The sequence below is a fragment of the Ictidomys tridecemlineatus genome, chromosome 15, assembly GCF_052094955.1.
Source record: "Ictidomys tridecemlineatus isolate mIctTri1 chromosome 15, mIctTri1.hap1, whole genome shotgun sequence".
Taxonomy (NCBI): Eukaryota; Metazoa; Chordata; class Mammalia; order Rodentia; family Sciuridae; genus Ictidomys; species Ictidomys tridecemlineatus.
The window spans coordinates 15,008,372-15,028,759 of NC_135491.1; the positions used below are offsets into that span (position 1 = coordinate 15,008,372).

The window sequence follows — 20,388 nt, forward strand, 5'->3', positions numbered from 1 at the left end:
GTGCCAGGGACAGGAGAGCCCTGCCCATATGCCTGACCTGGATGGGGATGGGAACTGCCTCAGAGAAGCCACGGCAGAGCTGTACAGTCACTTGCCTAAAGAGCAGGACAGGGCTTGGCTGCATTCCTGGATGACTGACTCTTCATGACCCAGGAAGAGGCCTGTAATAATCTCTGAGGCCAGTGCAGGTTGGGCAAGAAGGAAGACATGGCCCAGGTGCGCCCTGCTGCCTGGGGCTGGATGAGTCCCAAAGCAGCTTTAGACAAGACAGGAAAGGGGCTGGACACACAGACCCTGCACAGCAGGGGCTCCGGGTGTGCGTGCGTGTGTGCACATCTGAGCAGGAACGGGGAAGAGGGCCGTACCGTCAGTCCAGGCCTCGTGGATGGAGGCCTTTTGCCGGAACTTCTCCGCCAGGTGGTCGAGCCGCTCCAGCCTGCGGATCTCATTCAGCAGCCACTCCTCATAGCCCTTCTCCGCCTGCTCCAGGTGCTGCCAGCCATTGTTGATGTCCTGTGGGGGCAGGAGAGGGCAGGGTTGTCACAGGAGGCTGCGGAAGGTCAGCGGCGGGGCCGCAGTCCTGCTCGACCACTCCTTGCCGTGTCTAGGTGCCAAGAGCCCAGCACACTCGGTCCCTGGGTTCCTCTGCATTAACTGAATGAGCCTGTGAACTGGAGAGCGAGTGAATGGATGGACGGACAGAGGGATGCTGTGGGTGAGGTTATGGAGCCAGAGGTGACCCTCAATCCTAGGGCTACAGCAGCCTAGGGGTCCCAATTCAAACTTCCACACAAACCACTCAAGTGTGACATCAGTGAATGATGGGGTGTGGGGCAGTGTGAAGTGACCCTCAGCCAGCCTGCCCCAGAGGCCATGTGTTCTGGTTGAGGGAGACGTGCTAGCCGAGCAGCAGGCCAAGCCCAAGGGCTGTTCTGAGCTGCCGCTGCCCCTCCCAGCTGCTCTTCAGTCCCGCAGGCATGGCCCCCTGGGGCGGGCGCTCACCGAGACCATCCTGCCCTCAGAGGGCATGAAGGCCGGCCGGTTGCTGAGGCGCAGCTTGGTCTGCAGCGTGTTGAAGTTGATCTCTAGCTGGCACTTCTCCTGCACCTTGGGCGGCTTGTGCACGCGCCGGTAGTCGCGGAAATCCTCCAGCTTCTGCTGCATCTCCTGGATGGTCTTCTGGGGCACGCGGTCCTCTAGCCAGGGAATGGTGCGCCGGATCCACTCCAGGAGCTGCAGGCCCACAAGAAGCTGTGGTGACCCTTGCAGGGGGCAGAGTGCCCACGGCCTACCCCCAGCTATGGAGCGTGGGACCTGCCCCCAGGGCTTTTCCTCCTCCCCAGCCTGGCTCTCCCTGTTGGGACCCCACAGCACAGGATTCTGGGAACAAGGCCTCCCAGGAACCCCGAGCTGTTCTCGGCTGTACCTCTTGCCTCTTTGCCAGGTCCACATGGGCAGCTCAACAAACACCCCCCCTCAGAAGCCCCCTCCTCGCTGTCAGGTGACCCACTAGCCCTGGCTTCCCTGAGCTTATCTAAGAGCTTCTCTGCTGGTTCAGGGATGGTAAATGTCACAAGGGCAGGGGCCCGCGAGGGAGCATGGCCTGGGACCCAAAAAACATCAGAAACTTGAAAAAGAAAGCAACGTGTATTCCTAGCAGCTACTCTGATCTTTCTAGGACAATTCTAGGAAGGTAAAGCCAGTCACTTTCTATTGGAGAGCACTTGGATCGAGGACAGAAGCGTCTGCCTGAGAGCGCACCTTGACGCTCGGGCAGAGTCCCTGGCAGGCAATGGCGGGGGACCGGGGAGCTCCGCTCTTTGCCCTGCCTGGTGTTGGGAAGGACGGCTGCAGCAACACTGGGGATGGGGCACAGGCTCGTGCGTGGCAGGCAAGAGCTCGAGCACCGGGCCTCAACCCAGTTTGGCTTTTGTAAAACGTGTAGGCAAAATAAAAAGTTGGCCGCCCTAGACTGTTGTCAGATACTTGTCGAAATCTTCTGGTCTGTGAAATCTCAAAGGCTGGAAACCACTGGCCTCCGAAGAACAGTCAGTCACGTGACTGCTGAGCATCTCTGCAGGAAAAGCTGGCTGCGACAGGGACCAGGCTCTGACCCTGTACCACCAGGCCAAAGGGCCGCGCCCCGACCCGGCGACCGCACGCCCTGTGCCCTCCTGCGCTCTGCTAGTCCTGCGGCCACACCTGCCATCTCCCTACTAGGGCTGCGGGGACCTCTGGCCAAGAGCAACAAGAGCTGTCAGCAAAGCTGCGGGGCCAGCGGGGCAGGGACACAAGCACTCACGTCGCTGGCCAGCCGCTCGTAGTCCTCCATCAGGTGCTCGTTCTCCTGGTTGACGGCGAGCACCTTGCAGATGCGGTTGGCCGCAGTCTCGGCCTAGGACGGGAGAAGTGCAGAGTCAGGACTGCCTCAGGCTTGGGGACCCTCCCGCCAACAGCGTGTCCCTTGAAAGCAGCCTGTCCATGGCCCTCAGAGAACTTCCCGAAGGGGAAGGAAAGAAAGTGCAACTGCAGCAGGACGGCTGGGCCCTGCGTGCTCCTGCAGGAGCCTCTTGTCCTGAGAACAAGCCCTCAAAGAGTCCCCACGAAGAGGAGCTGCAGTGGGCCCAAGTCCTGGAGGAGCCTCAGGTGGACAATAGCTGGAGGGAGCCACAGGGGGCTCTGGACCCAGGAGCAGCCAGCGTGTGGGTACAACACGCCCAGTCCCCTCTCCTCCCCTTGGGTGGGTGTTACCACCTCGCGTGGGCAGAAATCAGCTGTGGGCAGAAGGGGCCGTGGCTCTGGAGAACACAGCGTGGGCAGCAGGGAGCAGGCCCTGCCTTCTCTGTGGGGGGAGTGCAGGTGTGAGCAGGAGGGAGGTGCCACACCAGGGAGAGGCCAGGTACCTTTCAGGAAGCACAGAAAGGGTCCAAGAGGAGTTGAAACGGCAACAGAACAGGAACAGAAATAGTGAGGAGGGTCTACAGAGCGACGGGAGGAAAACAGAGAGGCTCGGGAGACGGCCCCAGGCGCTCAGCCTGGCCTCTCCCATCCACACTGCAGGGCAGGCAGGGAGGGCGCAGCCAGCCAGGCCAGTGTGAGCGCGTGCATACACAAGGGCACACAGCCTGCACCCTGCCGCAGGACACGCTAGGGACCTCAGGCAGTGCCCCTCAGAAGTGAGCTCTCGAGGCTTCAGCTGGTGACACCAGCCCCAGCGCGCAGGAAGCACAGCCAGGGCAGCAGCTGGCGGGGGGGTCGCGGGGTCAGTTTCTGACCCCTAACGGGCAGTGACATCTGGCACCCCAAGCTTAAATCCACTCTCCACCAGGATGCTGCTGGTCACAGGGATGTGGGGTCTGGACTCCTGGCAGCCAGCCCGGGGGTCGGGGGTCGGGTGCTCAGGGCTGGTGAGTGAACTGAGTAAAGGAAGAAAGAGGCGGTGTTTACAGATGACCAGGAAAGAGGGCCACTCAAGGCCAGGCTGGGGTGACCTTGCAGTTATGAAACAAAAACCCCAGAAAGCACCCTTAGGAGAGAGATGGGACCAATCTCTGGGACCACAGCAATAACAGGCATCACGAGGCGTCCAGTCTAGCTCTCTCCTTCCAGGACAGGCCCATGTCCTGCAGGGTGGTCTCCTCCACAGGAAGGGCTGCAACAAGCTTCTAGGCCCAGCTGCCCAGAAACCTCCCACCACTCTGACCCGCCTTTCCGTCAGCCCACAATCCCTCAGAACCCTTGACCACCACCAGAGTTCAGCTCCGAGCACAGGGGCGTTCGAGAAAGAGGAACAGCCACCTGGTGAGGGCAGCGTGGTGGGCAGGGAGGACCACAGTGGGCAAGTCCAGTGGGAAGCGTGCGTAGGCAGGTCTGCAGTGAGGACCCTCCTCCCAGGGGAGGGTGCGTCCTCCCTGGGTGTCCCTGGCCTGTGCCCTCCAGCAGAACATGGCAGACATCAGCCCCAGTCTCAGGCCAGTAGAAGGGAAAGGGGCTCCACCTGGTCATGTGGCCAGGGGGACAGAAAACACCACCCGTGCCCACCTGGCAGGGCAGGAGCAACCCCACTGGCCACTGGAGTCCTTGGCCACTCACAGAACACTGGCTGTACCTGCAGGGCCTTGTTTACCCCAGAACAATCCTGTAAGAGGGGCTACCGCGAGCCCCATTTCATAGATGGGGAAACGGAGGGACGTGCCTTATCCAAGGTCACAATGACACAAGGTGGTCTACAGAAGGCAGCAGGAGCCGTGGTCCTGGGACTTTAGAGTCCCACTTCTTTAAACAAGGACTGATTCCTCATCCTCTGCACCAAAGGCTGACACACAGCTAGCGGAACACACCGCTGCCCGCGATGCTTCAGAGACCAGGGAGGGCACAGAGGCACCAAACGAGAGCCCCTGAGGGGCCAGGGGTGGCATACGGTCAGCAGGCTCAGGGAAAGGTGCCTGTGGGCACCTCTGCCAGCTCTACCCAGGCTTCTGGAGGGCGGCTGGGAGAGCAGGGAGCTCCCGAGAAGGCCAGCCTGCACAGCTGAGCCCGGGGGGCCAGGGACCAGCAGGCATGAGGCCCTGAGAAGGAGGCCGCGTGGTCTCATCCCAGCTCTGCCACCTACTGTGGCACGGGCTTCTCCTTGTCTGAGCAGGACGTTCCGCCTATCACAAGGTGGGCTGCGCTCAAACAGAGCACCTCTGGGGACCCTATGGAAGTCCCCCACAAACGGCGGGAGGCACTGGGGACACCAAGTCACGGGACATCTGTCCTGGGTGGCCCTTCTGGTGCCCTGCTTAGCCAGGGCCCTGACCATATGTGAACAGTGGTGACGTAGGGTGACACAGGGCAGGTCCGCAGCCACAGCAGCAAGGGTCCTCCCACCTCGGCTCACCTTCTGGGCCCCCGAGAAAGCGTGGTAGAAGCAGGACACGTAAGTCATGATGGCTTTCTCATCTGGCCTCAGAGTGCCCACAATATCTGCGCAGAGAGAGAGGGAGAGAGAGAGAGAGGCAGAGAGAGTGAAAGACGCAGGCAGGGAGCCGGCTGGCCCGAGGCTCATGCGGGAGGAACAGCTTGCTCTGGACTGGAAGCCAGCCCCCCAGGCCCGGGTGGTGCGGCTGCCTGGTGAGCAGAGGGAGAAAGGTCTGGATAAGCTGCTTCCTTTCCAAACCAGGACTCTGTGAAAGCAGCTTTGTCTGGGGCTGGAGGAACCAAGGCAGACTTATTTTCTGAAAATGTAAGCAGGGGCTTACATGTTGGGTGTGACTCCTTACTCCTAGTGTTCTTCTACACCTCCTCGTCCCAGACTATGACAAGCCCCAACACTCTGGCCCCGTATCTCATTCTTCCCCTCACTCTCTTCTCTTTAGCCTTTCCTTGTAAAAGCTAATCCTTGCCTCAGGGCCTTTGTACCTGCCTCACTCTCTTTCTGGAATGCTTTCAACATAATCTTCAGTCCTTCTCCTCACCCCAAGAGCCTGCTCACATCTCCCCTTCCTGTTCAAGGCCAGTTAAGGCACCACAGCTATCTCTAGGCCACCATCCTGTCCTAAGTCCTCTACCACACTTCTCGCCACATGAAATAATTTTGGGTGCTGACCTATGGTGGTTACGAGCCAGAGCGTCCGCGCTCACAGAGCAGGGAACCTGCCTGACTGGCAACAACTCTGTCCTCACTGCCTAGAACACAGCCTGGCACGGCCAGGCACCCGACAGACACTAGAGCAAAGACTGAACAGGCAGCGATGCCCAGGAGTGGGGGGGTGGCTTCCAGTCGGAGAGAGGCCACTGCCGTCTGCAAGAGAAATGAGGTGAGCGTGGGAGGCGAGAGGCAGCGGCGGCATTGGGCAGCGGCGGCGAGGAGGGCCTGCCCGGCCCTGCCCGGTACCTTCTGCGCTCCTGAGAAGGCATGGTAGAAGCTGGACACATAGGTCATTATGGCCTTCTCGTCGGGCCGGGCCGTGTTCACGATGTCTGCAAGTGAACGACAGGGGTTAAGCCGCCCGAGCAGGCTCCCGAGGCCACGCTGTCCTGGGAGAAGGACCCTCAGAACTGATTGGGGCACCCACGGGTCTGGGTGCACCCTCCGCCCCGACCCCCGGGATCTCAGGAAAGGCCAAGGCTGTGGGAACTGGATCAGAAGGAGGCCACTTCCTCTCTGAGGGTGGCCTCGAGGGGCTGAAGGACAGTCAACTCCAGGGGCCACCAGAGGCCAGAGACATGGGTCCTGGTTGGGGGTGGTGCTGGCTGGAGTGAGGCCGGAAAAGGAAAAAACAAAATTCCACCCTGGCGGCCTGGACAGCAGGCGGGGGTGGGGGGCCGGCTGGGCGCAGGAAGCCGGAGCCAGTGCGCCGTGGCCAACCACCCTGCCCCAGGCCCAGAGAGCCGCCCCCCAGCTGCTTCCCTCCCGCCCTTCTCCACCCCAGAGACCTGGTGGGCTCTCGCTGCCCCTGCTCCAGGACCAGGGTGATGCGCTGTCCAGGTGTCCAGTGCACCAGGACTTATTCAGCCCTCCCCCGACTCCACCGGCTGAGCTCCCTGAGGTTACCCCCAAGGTCAGGTGAGGCTGCGGGCCCTGGCCCAGTGCCAGGCCAGACAGGCGAGGCGGGAAAGAAAGGTGGTCACTGAACCAAAAGGACATACTGACCCTCTGCATCCAGCATCTTGGGGATATCGAGGTATTTCTCAGCCACTTCGAAGGCATTGTTCAGGTTGGTGACTGGATCGTCCTGTGGGGGCAAGGGGGACAGGAAGCAGTCAGGGGTAGGACACATGGGCTGAGGGCACAAGAGCTGACCTGGGAGTGGGGAGACCAAGGGCAGGAGTCCCCAGCTGAGCTGTCCAGGGACGGGAAGGCCAATGCCCACCATGGGGCAAACCATGGAACTTTTAAAAATATTTTAGTTGTAAATGGATCTTTTATTTACTTATTTCTATGTGGTGCTGAGGATCGAACCCAGTGCCCCTCACATGCCAGCAAATGCTCTGCCACTGAGCCAAAGCCCAGCCCATCCATGGAACTTTTCCTCCATGGAAACGCAGGTACGTACTTCCCACGGAGTTCCCAGCCACCTGTCAATCTGAGATTAACTTCCTGCCCTGAAACCCCATGGGTGCGGCCCAGGCCTGAGAGCGCACTGAGGCAGGTGTGGGGAGCGCCTGCAGCCCACCTCCTGGAGTGCCCCAGCCACCCATCCTCACAGACCCCATCCTCACAGCCCCCTGTCCTCACAGCCCCCCTGTCCTCACAGCGCCCTGTCCTCACAGCGCCCTGTCCTCACAGCGCCCTGTCCTCACAGCCTCCATCCTCGCAGCCCCCCGTCCTCGCTTCCCCTTGTCGGTTTCTAGCTGGAGTGAGTCACGTTCTCACTGTGACCAGAGCAGCTGCTTGAGGGCCTGTGTGTGAACGTGCCCTCCTCTGGCCTGGAGCTGCTCCTCCTCCAGGGCCCTCTCCAGCCCCTCCAGCTCAGGGGCACCGTCCTTCTGCAGGTGGCCCCCGGCTCGGCTCGCGGGGACAGCCTCCTGTGCTGGGCTTGCTGTGGACATGCTGCCCGCCTTCCCAGAGCCGGGAGCCCTGAGAGCACGGGGCTGGCTCTCGCCCAGGAGGCGCTGGCGGCGGTGACGGTTCAGAATCCCCCACTGTCCTCCCCGGGGGCAGAGGGGGGTGCTGCCTAAACCAGAATCCAAGGAAGGGGAGTCAGAAGGCCTGAGGGACAGGCCCTAGGAGCCCTGGCTGCTGCAATACCCGTGGAGGGAGACAGGACAATCCCTGAGGGACTCAGGGAGCAAGTCAGCCGCCAAGCCAGAGACGCGGGGAGCGGGCACGAGTGCTCCCAGCCTGCCCAACGGAGCCAAGGTCCAGCCAAGGAAGCAGACAGTGCACGGAGACTCAAGTGTGAGAGGCCACTGAGGGCAGCAGGAGACATACCTTTCTCAGCTTGTCGTACTCAATCAGCTCTGGCCGGTGCCGGTGGATCAGGGCGTTGAAGGCAAGGCCGTCCTTCCAGCTGCAAATGAAAAGCAAAGGTTATCCCAGCGGCTCAGGAGGCTGAAGCAGGAGGATCGTGAGTTCAAGGCCAGCCTCAGCAATTTAGCAAGGCCCTGAGCAACTTGACAAGACCGTGTCTCTAAATAAAATATAAAAAAGGACTGGGGAGGGCTGGGGCTGGGGCTCAGTGGTAGAGCACCTGAACAGCACGTGGGAGGCCCTGGGTTTGATTCTCAGCATTGCTTACAAATAAATGAATAAAATAAAGGCCCATCAATATCTTAAAAAAATTATTTTAAAAAGGCAGGGCTGGGATGTGGCTCAGTAGTTAAGAGCCCCTACGTTCAATCCCTGGTATATTAAAAAAAAAAAAAGAAAAGAAAAGAAAGCAAAGCACAGGTCATGAGGAGGGTGCCCTCACTGTGGTGGGAACATGGAATGGCACCAAAGCTGTTCTTAACTTCCAGGGTGGTGGTGAGGAGTAAATGAGGAAGTGCCTACACCAGTGTCTGACGTGTGACAAGAACTGTGTGAGTGAGATGGCCTGGCCCTCTGAGCACTGTATACCCAAGAGCCCTGAAGGAGACAGGCCCACTTCAGAGGAGCCCAGTGCCTGGGCTGTGTGACCCAGCCCCGTGGCTGACCTGACCCATGGAGGGCTGTGGTCAGGGGCCGTGGCGCAGGCCGGCAACCCCAGCAACCAGGGAGGATGAGTCAGGATCACAAGTTCAAGGCCAAGCCCAGGCAACACAGCAAGACACTGAATCAGAAATTATACATGCACACAAAAGGCAGGGATGCAGCCCAGTGGCAGCACACTGCCCAGCACCCACACAGCCCTGTGTTTGAGCCCAGGCCCCCTGCAAGAGCCCGCTGTGGCATGCAGGGGGTCTCTCCAGCAAAGAGATCCTCTACAGAGTCACAAGCTGGTCCTAAGATGGACTAGTTAGAGTTTCCTCTCTGAGATCCTTCTTTCCGGGGTCAGGCTTAATGTCACCTGCTCAGAATGTCACCCAGTTAGCGTTCTATTGCCTTGCTCAGTTGTAGCATATTTACACAGCACTTCTCACTCTCTGAAATGGCTGCACCGCGCACCTCCGACTGCTGCTCCCCTTGCCTTGGGGTCGACTGCCCACGGCAGGGCCTCATGGAAGCAGCATGTACTCCACAGATATTCACTGACTGAACACATAAACAGTGAGAAGATCATCATCTGATGGCGAGGAAAGGAAGGAGACACAGAGAGGAGTCATCAAGAGAGGGACCACGGCCAGGCACAGTGATGCACACCTGGAATCCCAGCAACTCGGGAGGCTGAGGCAGGAGGATTACAAATTCAAGGCCAGCCTCAGCAAATTAACAAGGACCTAAGAAGCTTAACAAGACCCTGTCTTAAAATAAAAAATAAAAAGGGCAGGGCGTGGTAGCAGCCTGTAATCCCAGCAGCTTGAGAGGCTGAGGCAGGAGGATTGCGAATTCAAAGCCAGCTTCAGCAACTCAGTGAGACCTTGTCTCTAAGTAAAATACAAAATAGGGCTGAGGATGTGTCTCAGAGGCCGAGTGCCCCTGAGTTCAATCTGCATTACCAAAAGAGAGAGACACACAGACAGGTGGGAGCACCATGGAGCATGTGCTATTAACAGTAGAGTATGACGGGAAAGGCCCTCAATATCCAGCACAGGGCTCTGGAGAACATACTAGGACCCCTGTGGAACCTATGTGCCGCCCCAGAGGCTTAGAGGGGCGAAGTCACGCACCAAGCAGGACCTGATCTGAGTCTGTGCCCTAACCAGAGGGCCACCCCACCTCTCGTGTGGCACTAGCCCTCGGTCACGGTGATATGTCTCACCCTCTCCCACCAGAGGGAGCGAGATCAAGCTGGGCCTGGTGCTGCTCTTCTTAGTAGAGTATATTTCCCCACTTTTAGATAATAACGAAGGATCAGTCTTCAAGACGTTAATACAGGAAGAGCTTGGTTGTTGTTTCTAAGTCACCTTGCTTGGGACAGAAGAAGGTTCTAGAAGGCTGCAGGAATGCTGGGCCTGCCTTCAGGTGGCCACTGCTTCCTCCTTGGAGAAGACCGGGCACCTTCCCGTGGGATCACAGGGGCTGGGACAGGGACATACTGAGGGCTGGTGTCTCATAGACCACAACAAAAACACAGGAAGTGGGGCAGGTGGGAGGAAGCCCTGTGGCTCTGGGGTGGCGACGGGGTGCCCGAGTCGTGTGCTCACCTGATGTGGAAGTTCTGCACGTTGACGTTCTTATATGGTGCCGTCTTTCTCTGGCACCAGAGGAGGAGCCCTTCCTTGGCAGAGGTCTCTGCAAAACACAGGGACGATGAGACGGGCTCAAAAATGGACCTCGGAACTTGACCCGCGGACACCTAGCCTCAGGTCCGGGGCAAACACCACCCACGGAGGGAGGATGCCCACCCTCACAGCAGCAGACCCCAGCCCATCCCAGCTGCCAGCCCAGGGCAGTTGACCTCAGACTGGGAGTTCTGTAAGCTTCGGGAATACCTGTGTCCTGGTTACTCTGTAACCTAGCACCCAGGAGCCCCCTCTATAAAGTGGCCTGGCAGCTTTTCCCATCCTGTGGTGCACACAGGTAGCTGGAGGGACGTGAAGCCCATTTCTGGATGGCCGGAGCCGACACCAGGTCCATGAGGACAAGACCCAAGGGTGGGGGGTTGGGCAGAGAGAGAACCAGCCCAGGCCCAACTTGGCACTTAGTCCGTGACCAGAGTTCCTAGCTGTAGCTGGGCGCAGTGGAGCATGCCTGTGATCCCAGTGGCTTGGGAGGCTGAGGCAGGAGGATCGCAAGTTCAAAGCCAGCCTCAGCAACTTAGCAAGGCCCTGAGTAATTCAGTGAGATCGGTCTCTAAATAAAAAATTGAAAGGGGCCAGTCTCCCTTGCCCGCTTCATGGCGGAAGTGTGAGAGTCCACACCCTGGGGACCATGAGAACAAAGCCATGGGAGGGGGTGAGTGGCGAGGGAGGACTCTGTCAACTAACCACAGACTCCTGTGAAAGGCCACCTCTGAGTCACCCCAATGAAGCAAGGAAGGGGCCTGAAGCACAGAGACAAAGCTTTGGGAACTGACGTGACCCGGGAGGCCCTTACCTTCCACGGAGATGTCCTGGATGGCGAACCTGAGGATGATGGTCCAGATCATGCCCAGAGTCATCTTGGCGTTGCCATCTACGATCTCTGCTCGGGGGAGGAGGGGGGCTGTTAGGCTGCAGGGAGGCTTGGCTCTCCCAGGCAGCCTTCCAGCCCCACCGGGAGACCAGCTCAGCTCTCCACTGGACCCGGGCTGCCCACCTGCCTCCCTGGGAGGAGGCGCCACGGCCTGAGAAGACTGTTTTAAAAGCCTGCAGCTACCGGGTGCCTCACGTCTCCGTGTGTCTCCTAGGCCATGAAGACCTCTTCCCCAGGGACCGCTCATTGTCATGGCCCAGCTATGGAACTGCTCCGGGAGGACTGTCCCAGGTGTGTGGCCTTCTGCTCACACCTATGCCATGGCACCTAAGCTCAGGCCTGATTCTGCTTGTAAGTGAAGGTCCTGCCCTCCGTGAGCCGGGCTCTGATGGGTCAGTGCACGGGCTACTCAGCCGTGCTGGGGACCTGGGCTGCTGCCACCCTTGTTTGTGCCCCTGCCATCTCCTCCTAACCCCTACAGTCAGGTCACCTCTTCACAGCAGCCAGGAGGGTCGGATCTGTGTCACATCCCTGCTAAAGATTCCACTGTGCCCAAGATGACCCTGTGTTCCGCAGTGTGGCCCACAGGGTGACTGTCCCTCCCCCTCCTGGAATCCTCTGGCTGCTCAGCAAGCCAGGTTCTTCTTTGCTTCGAGGACCTCACACCTGTCCGGCGATGGAGGATGCCCTGGGGCCTCTCCTCCCACGAGCCTTCACTCACTCACCCCTCACTGCCTGTCTCCAGGAGCCTCACCCGGCCCCAGCTCCTCTGCTGCCCGCATCTCAGCGGGCCACACAGGGGCCTGCAAACGAGTTCAGAGGACAGGAGAGAGCATCTGGGGGCCGGCAAAGGCCGCTGCAGGAGCTGGGGAGGCCAGGCGCAGCCCCCCAGGAGCGGAAACCTGAGGGCAGGCGTGGCTGGAGGACGCAGGGGTCAGAAAGTGGAGGGGTGCACCTCCCAGGGACACACCCGGAAGAAAAGGGGCACTGACAGCCACAGGAGGACAGCGGCTCTGGACTTCAGGTTCCAGGATGAGGAAATGCATGTCTGCTGCCCGAGGCAGGGAAGGGACCAGTGTCTGTCCTAATCTTGTCCCAAGGTCCAAGTCCCCAGACACAGACACTGAGCAGAGCCACCTGCTCCCTCCCAGTTGTGGGGCAAAGGCAGCTCTTCCTTCGGGGCAGCTATGGGGCCCGCCACCAAGATACAGCCCTCCAGGGCAGGGGACAGCCCAATCCCACACACAGCCACTGGAAGTGCAGGCTCAGGACACGTCCACCAGCTGTTGTTTGACCTGCAGCTGTGCCCGACGGCTTCCTCCTCTTGTAAACCCCACAAAGAAGCCATTCTCCCCCAACTGCCCGGCTATGTGGAGGGGCGGGGGCTGCGGCCAGGGCAGGGCCAAGTTCTCAGGTGGATGAGGCTCCATTAGGCTGCCCTCTAGCTTCGTCCCAGGGCCCAGTGGTTCCAGGGATTGGAAGGGAACCAATCTGGGCATGAATGGGAACATTTCAGATCAAGTTTTTCTCCAAATGAAACTGAGGCCGCCCGGTCTCTCCTCCAACCCCTTCTGTATTGACAGACGTGCATTTGAGCAAAACAAATGCAGCCATGAGCAGCACGGGCTGGAGCAGGGCCCAGGGGAGAGAGCCAGCAGGAGAGAACATCTCTGGGCCTGACTGAATTTTCGGGTTTTGATTTTTTTAAACAAACACCAACCACCTCGACTGTGGCACGCAGGGCTTGGCAGCCCTCCTGGGAGAGGTCCTGGGCCGGGGCAAGCCTTGGAACTCAGCGTGCACATTCTGGCCCGGAGCTCTGGCCACACTCTCAGGGCCTGTCATTAATGGCAATTAGTTTTCTTTGTTTTTCTAAAAGCTGGGACAACAGGGATGTCAGGGCAAGAAACCCTGCTCTAATGAGCAGAACTGGAGCCCGGGCTGCTGGGAGCGTCTGGGCTCCATTAGGCCTCAACTCGTCTCCCAAAGCGTCTGGGAGCTCAACCCTGGGGCCCTGAGGATAGCCCGCTGCCCCAGAGGAGGGCACAGGGCTGGCGGAGTGGGGTCCATGGTATCCCTTCGGAACACAGCGGATCCTGGGGCAGTCCAAAGCCTGCTCTAGAAGTCTGGGCAGACCTTTGTCCTTGTGTCCTTTCCCAACGCCCCGACTGGGGCCACTAGGCCCCTTCTCTCCTCTGCACTCCCTCCTGCCCACACACGCCAGGCAGGGCCCTGGTGGAGGTGCTCCCGGCACAGTGGGACCAGGTCACATGTCTGTCACTGTAGCTGGGTCCAGTGCAGGAACAAATGAGGGTGACCAGGGTCTAAGTCAAAGTCATTCCTCGCCCTGTCCCTCATGGCTGGGTCCATTACACTTCCCAGATTTGGACTGCACCCACCTGGACTTCCCTGAAAGGTGTGTGGGGGTTGCTGGGCCCAGTATCCTATGGAGGGCAGTCACTGTGGTCACTGGTGAATACACATTGGGGCTTTAACTCCAAGGCTCCACTACTAGACCACTGCATGTGCTCAGAATGCAATGTCAGCCTCAAGGTCAGGAACTCGGCTGGACCCAGCCTCCCTGTCAGGAGCTCACCTTCCGCTCCAATGGAGACCAGCTTGACCCCTTTGCTGGCGATGAAGTCCAGGGCTTTGTTCACGTTGTTGATCTTGTGCACCCGCATCTTCCCACGCTCGGGCTTAGGCAGCCGCTCCCCTGAGAGAAGCACAGAGACGGAGCGGACAGCGCCTTAGTGTCTCCTGCTCTCCAACACCAGGCCCCGCTGGCCCTCCTGGCCACTCTGCACCTGCCCAAAGGCCAATGCCCAGACGCCAGTGGCAACGGGGCAGTGTCTCTGGGGCCCACTGTGACGAGGCACCAGTCCCCGTGCGGTGGCACTGTGTCAGTGGGAGGCTCACCTGAAATGACCTCCAGGAGCAGCATGAGCTTGAGCCCGTCGCGGAAGTCCTCATCGATGTTCTCGATCTGCGTGCCCGCCTTCCGCAGGTGGGAGTTACACCAGGCTGTGAAGGTCTGGGAGGTGGGACAGAGGGGCAGGGCGGGTCAGCCGGGCTGGAGTGGCTCTTACTAAAAGCGTAGGCTGAAGTCCAGGCCCAGGAGGGCAGAGGCTACCATGGGACACTGGCTCAGGACCAGGCCCTAGAGCCACCAATGTGCACATTGTTTGAGCTTTAGAGTAACCCGAGCAAAAATAAGGGAGCCGAGGCCCACGGCAGGGCTTGCACTTGAACCCACCCCGTCAAGCCTGCAGCAAGCGCCCTTTCCCCCACACCCAGCTCCCGTGAGGGAGCCCACGGTGCACCAGGCAGCAGCGTCCAAGGTGGCTCTTAAGTTCTACAACCCTGATGGAGCAGCAGGTCCTACAGGTGGCAAACGACAGGCAGGTCCCTACCCTCCAAGAGCTCAGGTCCTCGTTTCTAGGTGGACATAGCTCCTGGCCAAGCACTGGCTTCTTCCACTGACTAATGAGAGGCTGCAGAATCCCATCAGTGGCAGATAGGGCATGGCCCGAGAAGCCACCTATAAACGCAGCTTCCTCACTGTCTCCGCACTCAGGGTGGCCCAGAGGCAAGCCCTCCTGAGAGACAGGACTACAGAGCCTCTGAGCCCTGCACACGTCATGTAGTGGGGCTTCCTGTGGCCCAACACCCTGGCCTCTCTCCCCTATAGAACGTTCCATGTCCCAAGCTTTTAATTTTTTTTTTTTTTTTTGGTACTGGCGAATGAACCTAGGGACATTTACCACTGAGCCATTCCCAGCCTTTTTTATTTTGAAATAACATTTCACTAAGTTGCTGGGATTCTTGGTGTGCACCTTGGAACCCCTCTCCCATCCTTCTGAATCAAACGCCTGACTTCTGACTTGTCTTAGAGCGGGTGGGCAGGGGAGTGGGAAGCAGCTACATTTGAAGAGGAATCTCTGAGGATCGGCTGGAAGGTGGGGGCAGGGGACCCTGAACAGGAAGCCAGACCTGGATGCACCTATCATGATGGCAGACCCCCCAAGGACAGGGCCACTCAGCCCCGCCAGCTGGGGCATGTTATCAGACATCAGTGCCACAGAGGCAGCTCAGACCAGTTAATACCAACATGTCCAGACAACTCTGGGCAAACTGGTCCTTACCCTTTTGCAGCAAGGTCTTCAGAACACCCCAAGCCCCAGGAACCGCTGTGCCCCATGCCCCAAGCTGCCTCCTCAATCTGCAGGGCCAGCGCAGAAGTGGGCAGACTGCCAGGGACGTGCAAGAGCACATTCTATGCCAGGACACAGGCAAAGGCCACAGGGGACAAGGGGGCTTCTGTGGGGCCTCCGGCCAAGTACCGCGTGCTCTGAGGACTCTCACCAAACCTGCTTATTCAGAGCTGATACAGGCCCCTCCCAAAGACGCTGCCTAATCAGCACGCACCCCATCCAGGGGCCCAGCTCCAGGCTTCAGACCACTCCCCTTCCTCCTTGCCTGGGAGACAGACGCTGCTGTTTCCCTGGCCACCTTTGCCCTTATCACGCAGCCACCAGGCATGGGCACACACCTGTGACCCCAGCAACCTGAGAGGCTGAGGCCCTGAAGGGCTGGGCTGTGGGTGCGGCTGCAGGTAAAGCGGCCCTGGCTCCATCCCCAGGGCAGACCCGGCAGTGCCCTGAGCGCAGCTCCTCCTGGACTCCGCCCACTATCTCCCTGACAGGTGCCGACCCACAACACCGGTGGCCCCGAGCACTTTGTGGCACCTGTGTAGTCTCTCAGGGGACAGGCCATAGGCAGGCTCTCACTGACGAGAATGTCCACTAGCCTTCCCAGCCCTGTTCCCCTGCTGCCCTCTACCCCGCAAACCAGGCCTAGCGCACTGGCTGTGGCTCCAGAGGGGCAGTTCCGCAGCCCTGGAAGGTCGCTTCCTCTCCTGTACAGATGTACACACTGCCTGGGTCGTGGTCTGCTCGGGAGCTCCAGGCAAGAAAGCCCGCGGAGCGCACGGAGGGGCCCAGGCGGCAGATCCTCCCTCCCTGCAGGGTCTTGGAAGCCCTCCTGCCTTGTCCAGAGTTCCTGTTCCTTGTCCAGAGCCCTGTTCCCTGCCTGCCCACGCCACCACGCGGTCCTTGGCACCTCTTGGGGAGACACCTCCTCCAGGCATCTGTCTTAATGCACAGAACGTGCGCAGGAGCCCTCTCCCACCTCGTGGGAACCCCACGGGGCGGAGGTGCTTTCCATGGCTCAGGGCGCAGTGCCTGCGCGGTGGGCAGAGGCCTGTGGTGCAGAGGACAGCAGCAGGAGGGGCTGGGCAGGAAGTGGCTGGGGATGTCCAGCCTCTGCTATTGCCTGTGCCTGAAAGATGCCCTTTGACAACAAAGCAGCCAAGTCACATCCCTCAGCCTGTGGCTGCAAGACGGCAGCTCCCGAGGGTGGACCCCCATGGTGCTCCCACGCTGCCAGGAGCCCGGGCCTAGGCACCTGTCATCTGCAGGGGATGTGGGGGGGCATATGTCTAAAAGGCACTGCTCCTGGCCTCTGCCTGCCTGGGTCACCCCCTAGGAGAGGCAGACCTGGGGCTGAACGGCAGCTCTGACTTCCTTGTCTTGCTTCCAACGGAGTGACTACCTACGCAGCCCACTTCCTCCCCTGTGAAATCGGTTCATCAGAGTCCACCTCGTGCTGCTGTTGCACGGATGCCACCGGATATGTGTGGACTGCACTCAAAGCCTCAGCACAGTCCCTGGCATGGAGTCTGCACCAGGTGAATCCCACACCTGCTCGCTGGCTGCTTCAGACCCAACATCTGGGAAAAGCAGGACCCCACCTCTGCTCTGTGAAGGCCCTCTGCCCTCTCCTGCAGCAGTGTGGAGGGAAACGTGATGTCCAGGGCCCCGCACACAGTCCCCATTCCAACCTGCAGAGGTGCTGAGCGAACCTTGCCTCCTCAGGCCCAGGCCATCTGTCCTCCCAGAGTTGCTCACTACCTGCCCTCCAGCACATGCCCACCTCTGCCCGTCTACTCTGGGTAGTAAACAAAAGTTCTGGCCCGGGGATCGCACAGACCTGGTTCCAGGTTCGCCTGTCCCTCCCACTGGGGCAGCCGCCATAACCCTGGGCAAACGATGAGCCTTGTTTTCCTGGGTGGTGGTTGGGGACTGGGATCTCTGCTCTTAAGAAGAGGATTAAACAGGAGGATGAAAGCAAATCCCTGACACTGCAGCCGGCCCAGGTTAAGCTCTCAGTGTCACACGTGGCCAGGGAAAGGCCCACGCAGTAGCCTGAGCAGAACCCCTCAGGTGCTCAGGGCGGGGAGGAACTCCTTCCCCACCACAGACTCACTCAGAGCCAGGGAGCCCACGGCGGCCCCCCACCCTCACCCATGCCTTGCTTGGCCATGTTTCCTCCTCTTGGAAGGTGAGAGGCGCCTACTGACCCAGGGCTCGGGACAAAGACAGCATGGGCTCAGGAGGCCACCTCTGGGACAAAGCAACTGTGAGTGCCGCTCCTCCTTGCAGTGAGAGGACAGGGGCTGGAGTTCCAGCAGGATAGTAGGACTCATTGTTTTTTCTACTTGGTCACAAACATGACAATTCTGCTCAAATCCTTCCTCTCCCCCAGGTCAGAGAAACGTGAGGGTGGATGGCTTAGGGAGGTGGTTTCTATGCTGGAGGCCTCCTGTGCCCACCACAGCCCCACCACCAGGTGGGAGGCTCAGGGGGAGCTACGGACCCCTGCTGACGGGCTCTGCCTGTTCCCAGCACCCTAGAACCTATTGAGCCAGACACGTTCCCTTGACAAGCACCTGCTCCTGTGCTAGGAGCCCAAAGGCAAGCAAACGTGACCAGCCATACTCGCCCGGAGCTCCGCACCGAGGAGCGACAGCACCCACGACCCAGCCATGATCCACCAAGAAAGCACAGCATGAGGGAGAGTGGGAACAGCAGTGGCCACAGCAGACACTCCAAGGCCCAGCTGTGCGCCAGGCACTGGTCTGGGCACTTTGTCCTGTATTAACTTTCTCATGCCCCCACTTTCCAGACGAGGAAACAGAGGGCCTGAGAAGCGAAGGAACCTGCCCATATTAGTCACATTCCTAGAAAATTTTAGAAGCTGGATTTAAAAACAGGTATTGTGGCTTCAGAGTCCCCCCTTAGGTTATCAGATGGTTTGTGTCCCCTGCCTCATAACAGGAGCTGTAGAGAATGTCCAGCATGGTGGGGGAATGTCTCATGGAGTGGCAAGGGCAGGTGCATCGAAGTTCTCCTGAAAGGTAATTTTCAAACTCTGACCTGAGTAATGTTAAGTTCAATAAGACAAAAATAAAGGAGGCTCTGCAGATAATGGGAACAGCATGTGCTAAGGCCCTGCAGCAGGAGGATCAGAACCTGGTCAGAGAAAGGAAAGTAAGAAAGGAGTTAATTGGGCCTTTAAAAGGCTATGCTCGCCAGGTGCAGTGGTGTATGACTCAGGAGGCTGAGGCAGGAAGACTGTGAGCTTGAGGTCAGCCTCAGCAACTTAGTGAGACCCTGCCTTGAAATAGAAGGGCTGGGAATGTAGTTCAGTGATAAAGTTCAGTGATAAAGCAACTCTGGGTTCAATCCCCAGAAGGGAAAGAAACTGAGAGCAACTTCTTCCTCCTGGCAGAAAGAGGAGGGCAGAGAAGCCAGGTTGGAGGTACCTGTCCTGATTGAAAGCACAAACCCAAGGTCTCAGTTTTGTGAGATCCTGGGAGGAAGCGGCCAGAGCACTGGGAGAAAGGCAAAGCACCCGGAGCTCTTCTGGACATCACCGTCATTCACCAGGGAAAGCAGCAAATCTGACCAGTTGGAACAGGACAGCGCCTCATCTAAGAAGAATTCAGGGCATTCAGCACCTGCTTGGAGGCCCTACTATGTCCTGGACACAGCAGGAAGCCCAGCAGCCTGAATATTAAAGGTGATCACACAATGACAGCTCTCGGCTGCTTCCTACACTCACACGTCACCATGATCATGCAGGACGCTATCGTCTCTACTGAACAGATGAAGAAACTGAGGCAGGAAGAGTCACATGACTTGCTCAAAATCACACTAACAAACAGGTGGGCACTCACTCCAGGACGTGAGAGCAGAGTGCAAGGTACTGGACCAACAGAACCCAGCGGGGAGGCCCAGCTGCTCCCAGCCTGTCCCCAGCACCCAGGGGAGGCAGCTGCACCAGGCTCTTGGCCTATCTGGGGAGGAAGGAAGGATGTGGCTGGCGCTCCACACACGTGGAGACCCACAGACAGTGCCGCCTACGGTTGCCAAAACAGCTCAGGGCAAGAGTGGAGAGGGGAGGGGCAAGTCTGGGATCCTGTCCTGACTCCATGTGCTCAAGTCCTGGTGGCAAGATGGGGGGGGGGGGGAGGGCAGTGATTTCTGCTTTGTCACTTCTGTGTGTTGGAGGGGGCGCTGGCATTACTGGTCATAAAGTCTTTCCTGTGTCACAGGGACCCCTCCCAGCAGCCAGGATGTGGGGCGGCTGGGTGAATGAATGATGGATATTGTTCAGGAGATGACCTCAGCGGCCAGGAATGTGGCAGTGGTGGCTTTAATAAGCCATTCATGGAAGATGCCCTCCCCCAACCAGAGAGCGGAGACCCTCTGCTCTGGGCCATCGATGAATAAGAAATGAGGAAGACCCAGGACAGCCAGAGGGGCTGGGCAGGCAGCGGGACCCCAGCACAAGCCAAGACCAAGAAAAGACCCGGGAGAAGCTCCCTTCCCTTTCCCTCCTGACTTCCCGTGGCAAGACATGTTCTCGGGCTGGGGTGCAGCTTGGTGACAGAGCACAGCCTGGCCAGTGCGAGGCCCTGGTTCGACCCCAGCACCACAAAAACACACACACACGTGGTGTGCAAGGAAATGCCTGTTGGCAGAAGGAACCCCACTAATACCAGGACAAGGGGGGCCTCTTGCAGTCAGTCTAGGCTTAGAAGCTGGTCCAGATGCGCATGGGCAAGGCAGCTGGGCCAGGGCCTCCCTGCTCCAGGCAGACGCTCCCATGCGGACTCCACTGAGGCCAGGCTTGATAAGACTTTAGGAAGAACAGCTGGCTGCTTCGAGCCACGCCCCTGCCTTCCACTGTGTCCAGGCTGCCCACCCGCCTGGCAGGATGTCACCACCCAATGCCTGGCAAAGAAGGCCCAGCCTGCAGGTGGTCACAACCAGCCCCCCCACCCCCCCGCACATGGAGGC

At 59.2% G+C, this 20,388-nt stretch overlaps 1 protein-coding gene and 1 long non-coding RNA gene across 7 annotated transcripts in view; one reads left to right on the plus strand and one right to left on the minus strand.

The window, feature by feature from the left end:
- Nucleotides 1-20,388, minus strand: part of Actn4 (actinin alpha 4) — a 69,805-nt gene that overhangs the window by 11,104 nt on the left and 38,313 nt on the right. For 3 of the 6 annotated variants that reach the window (XM_021720368.3, XM_021720366.3, XM_040279845.2), the window contains exons 2-11: nt 14,102-14,216; nt 13,779-13,898; nt 11,105-11,191; nt 10,213-10,300; nt 7,919-7,997; nt 6,638-6,719; nt 4,883-4,968; nt 2,303-2,395; nt 1,003-1,233; nt 366-513 (exon numbers count right to left, since the gene is read on the minus strand). In XM_021720368.3, coding sequence (XP_021576043.1) covers nt 366-513; nt 1,003-1,233; nt 2,303-2,395; nt 4,883-4,968; nt 6,638-6,719; nt 7,919-7,997; nt 10,213-10,300; nt 11,105-11,191; nt 13,779-13,898; nt 14,102-14,216 — 1,129 coding nt within the window. Of the gene's footprint in view, nt 1-365; nt 514-1,002; nt 1,234-2,302; nt 2,396-4,882; nt 4,969-5,878; nt 5,965-6,637; nt 6,720-7,918; nt 7,998-10,212; nt 10,301-11,104; nt 11,192-13,778; nt 13,899-14,101; nt 14,217-20,388 lie in introns of all 6 variants that reach the window. The other 3 variants (XM_021720369.3, XM_021720367.3, XM_005340503.5) reach the window with 1 other exon arrangement.
- On the plus strand, nt 6,714-8,249 carry LOC144370823 (uncharacterized). The gene is made up of 2 exons (XR_013430788.1): nt 6,714-7,032; nt 7,480-8,249. It is a non-coding gene; the product is annotated as an uncharacterized LOC144370823 (long non-coding RNA).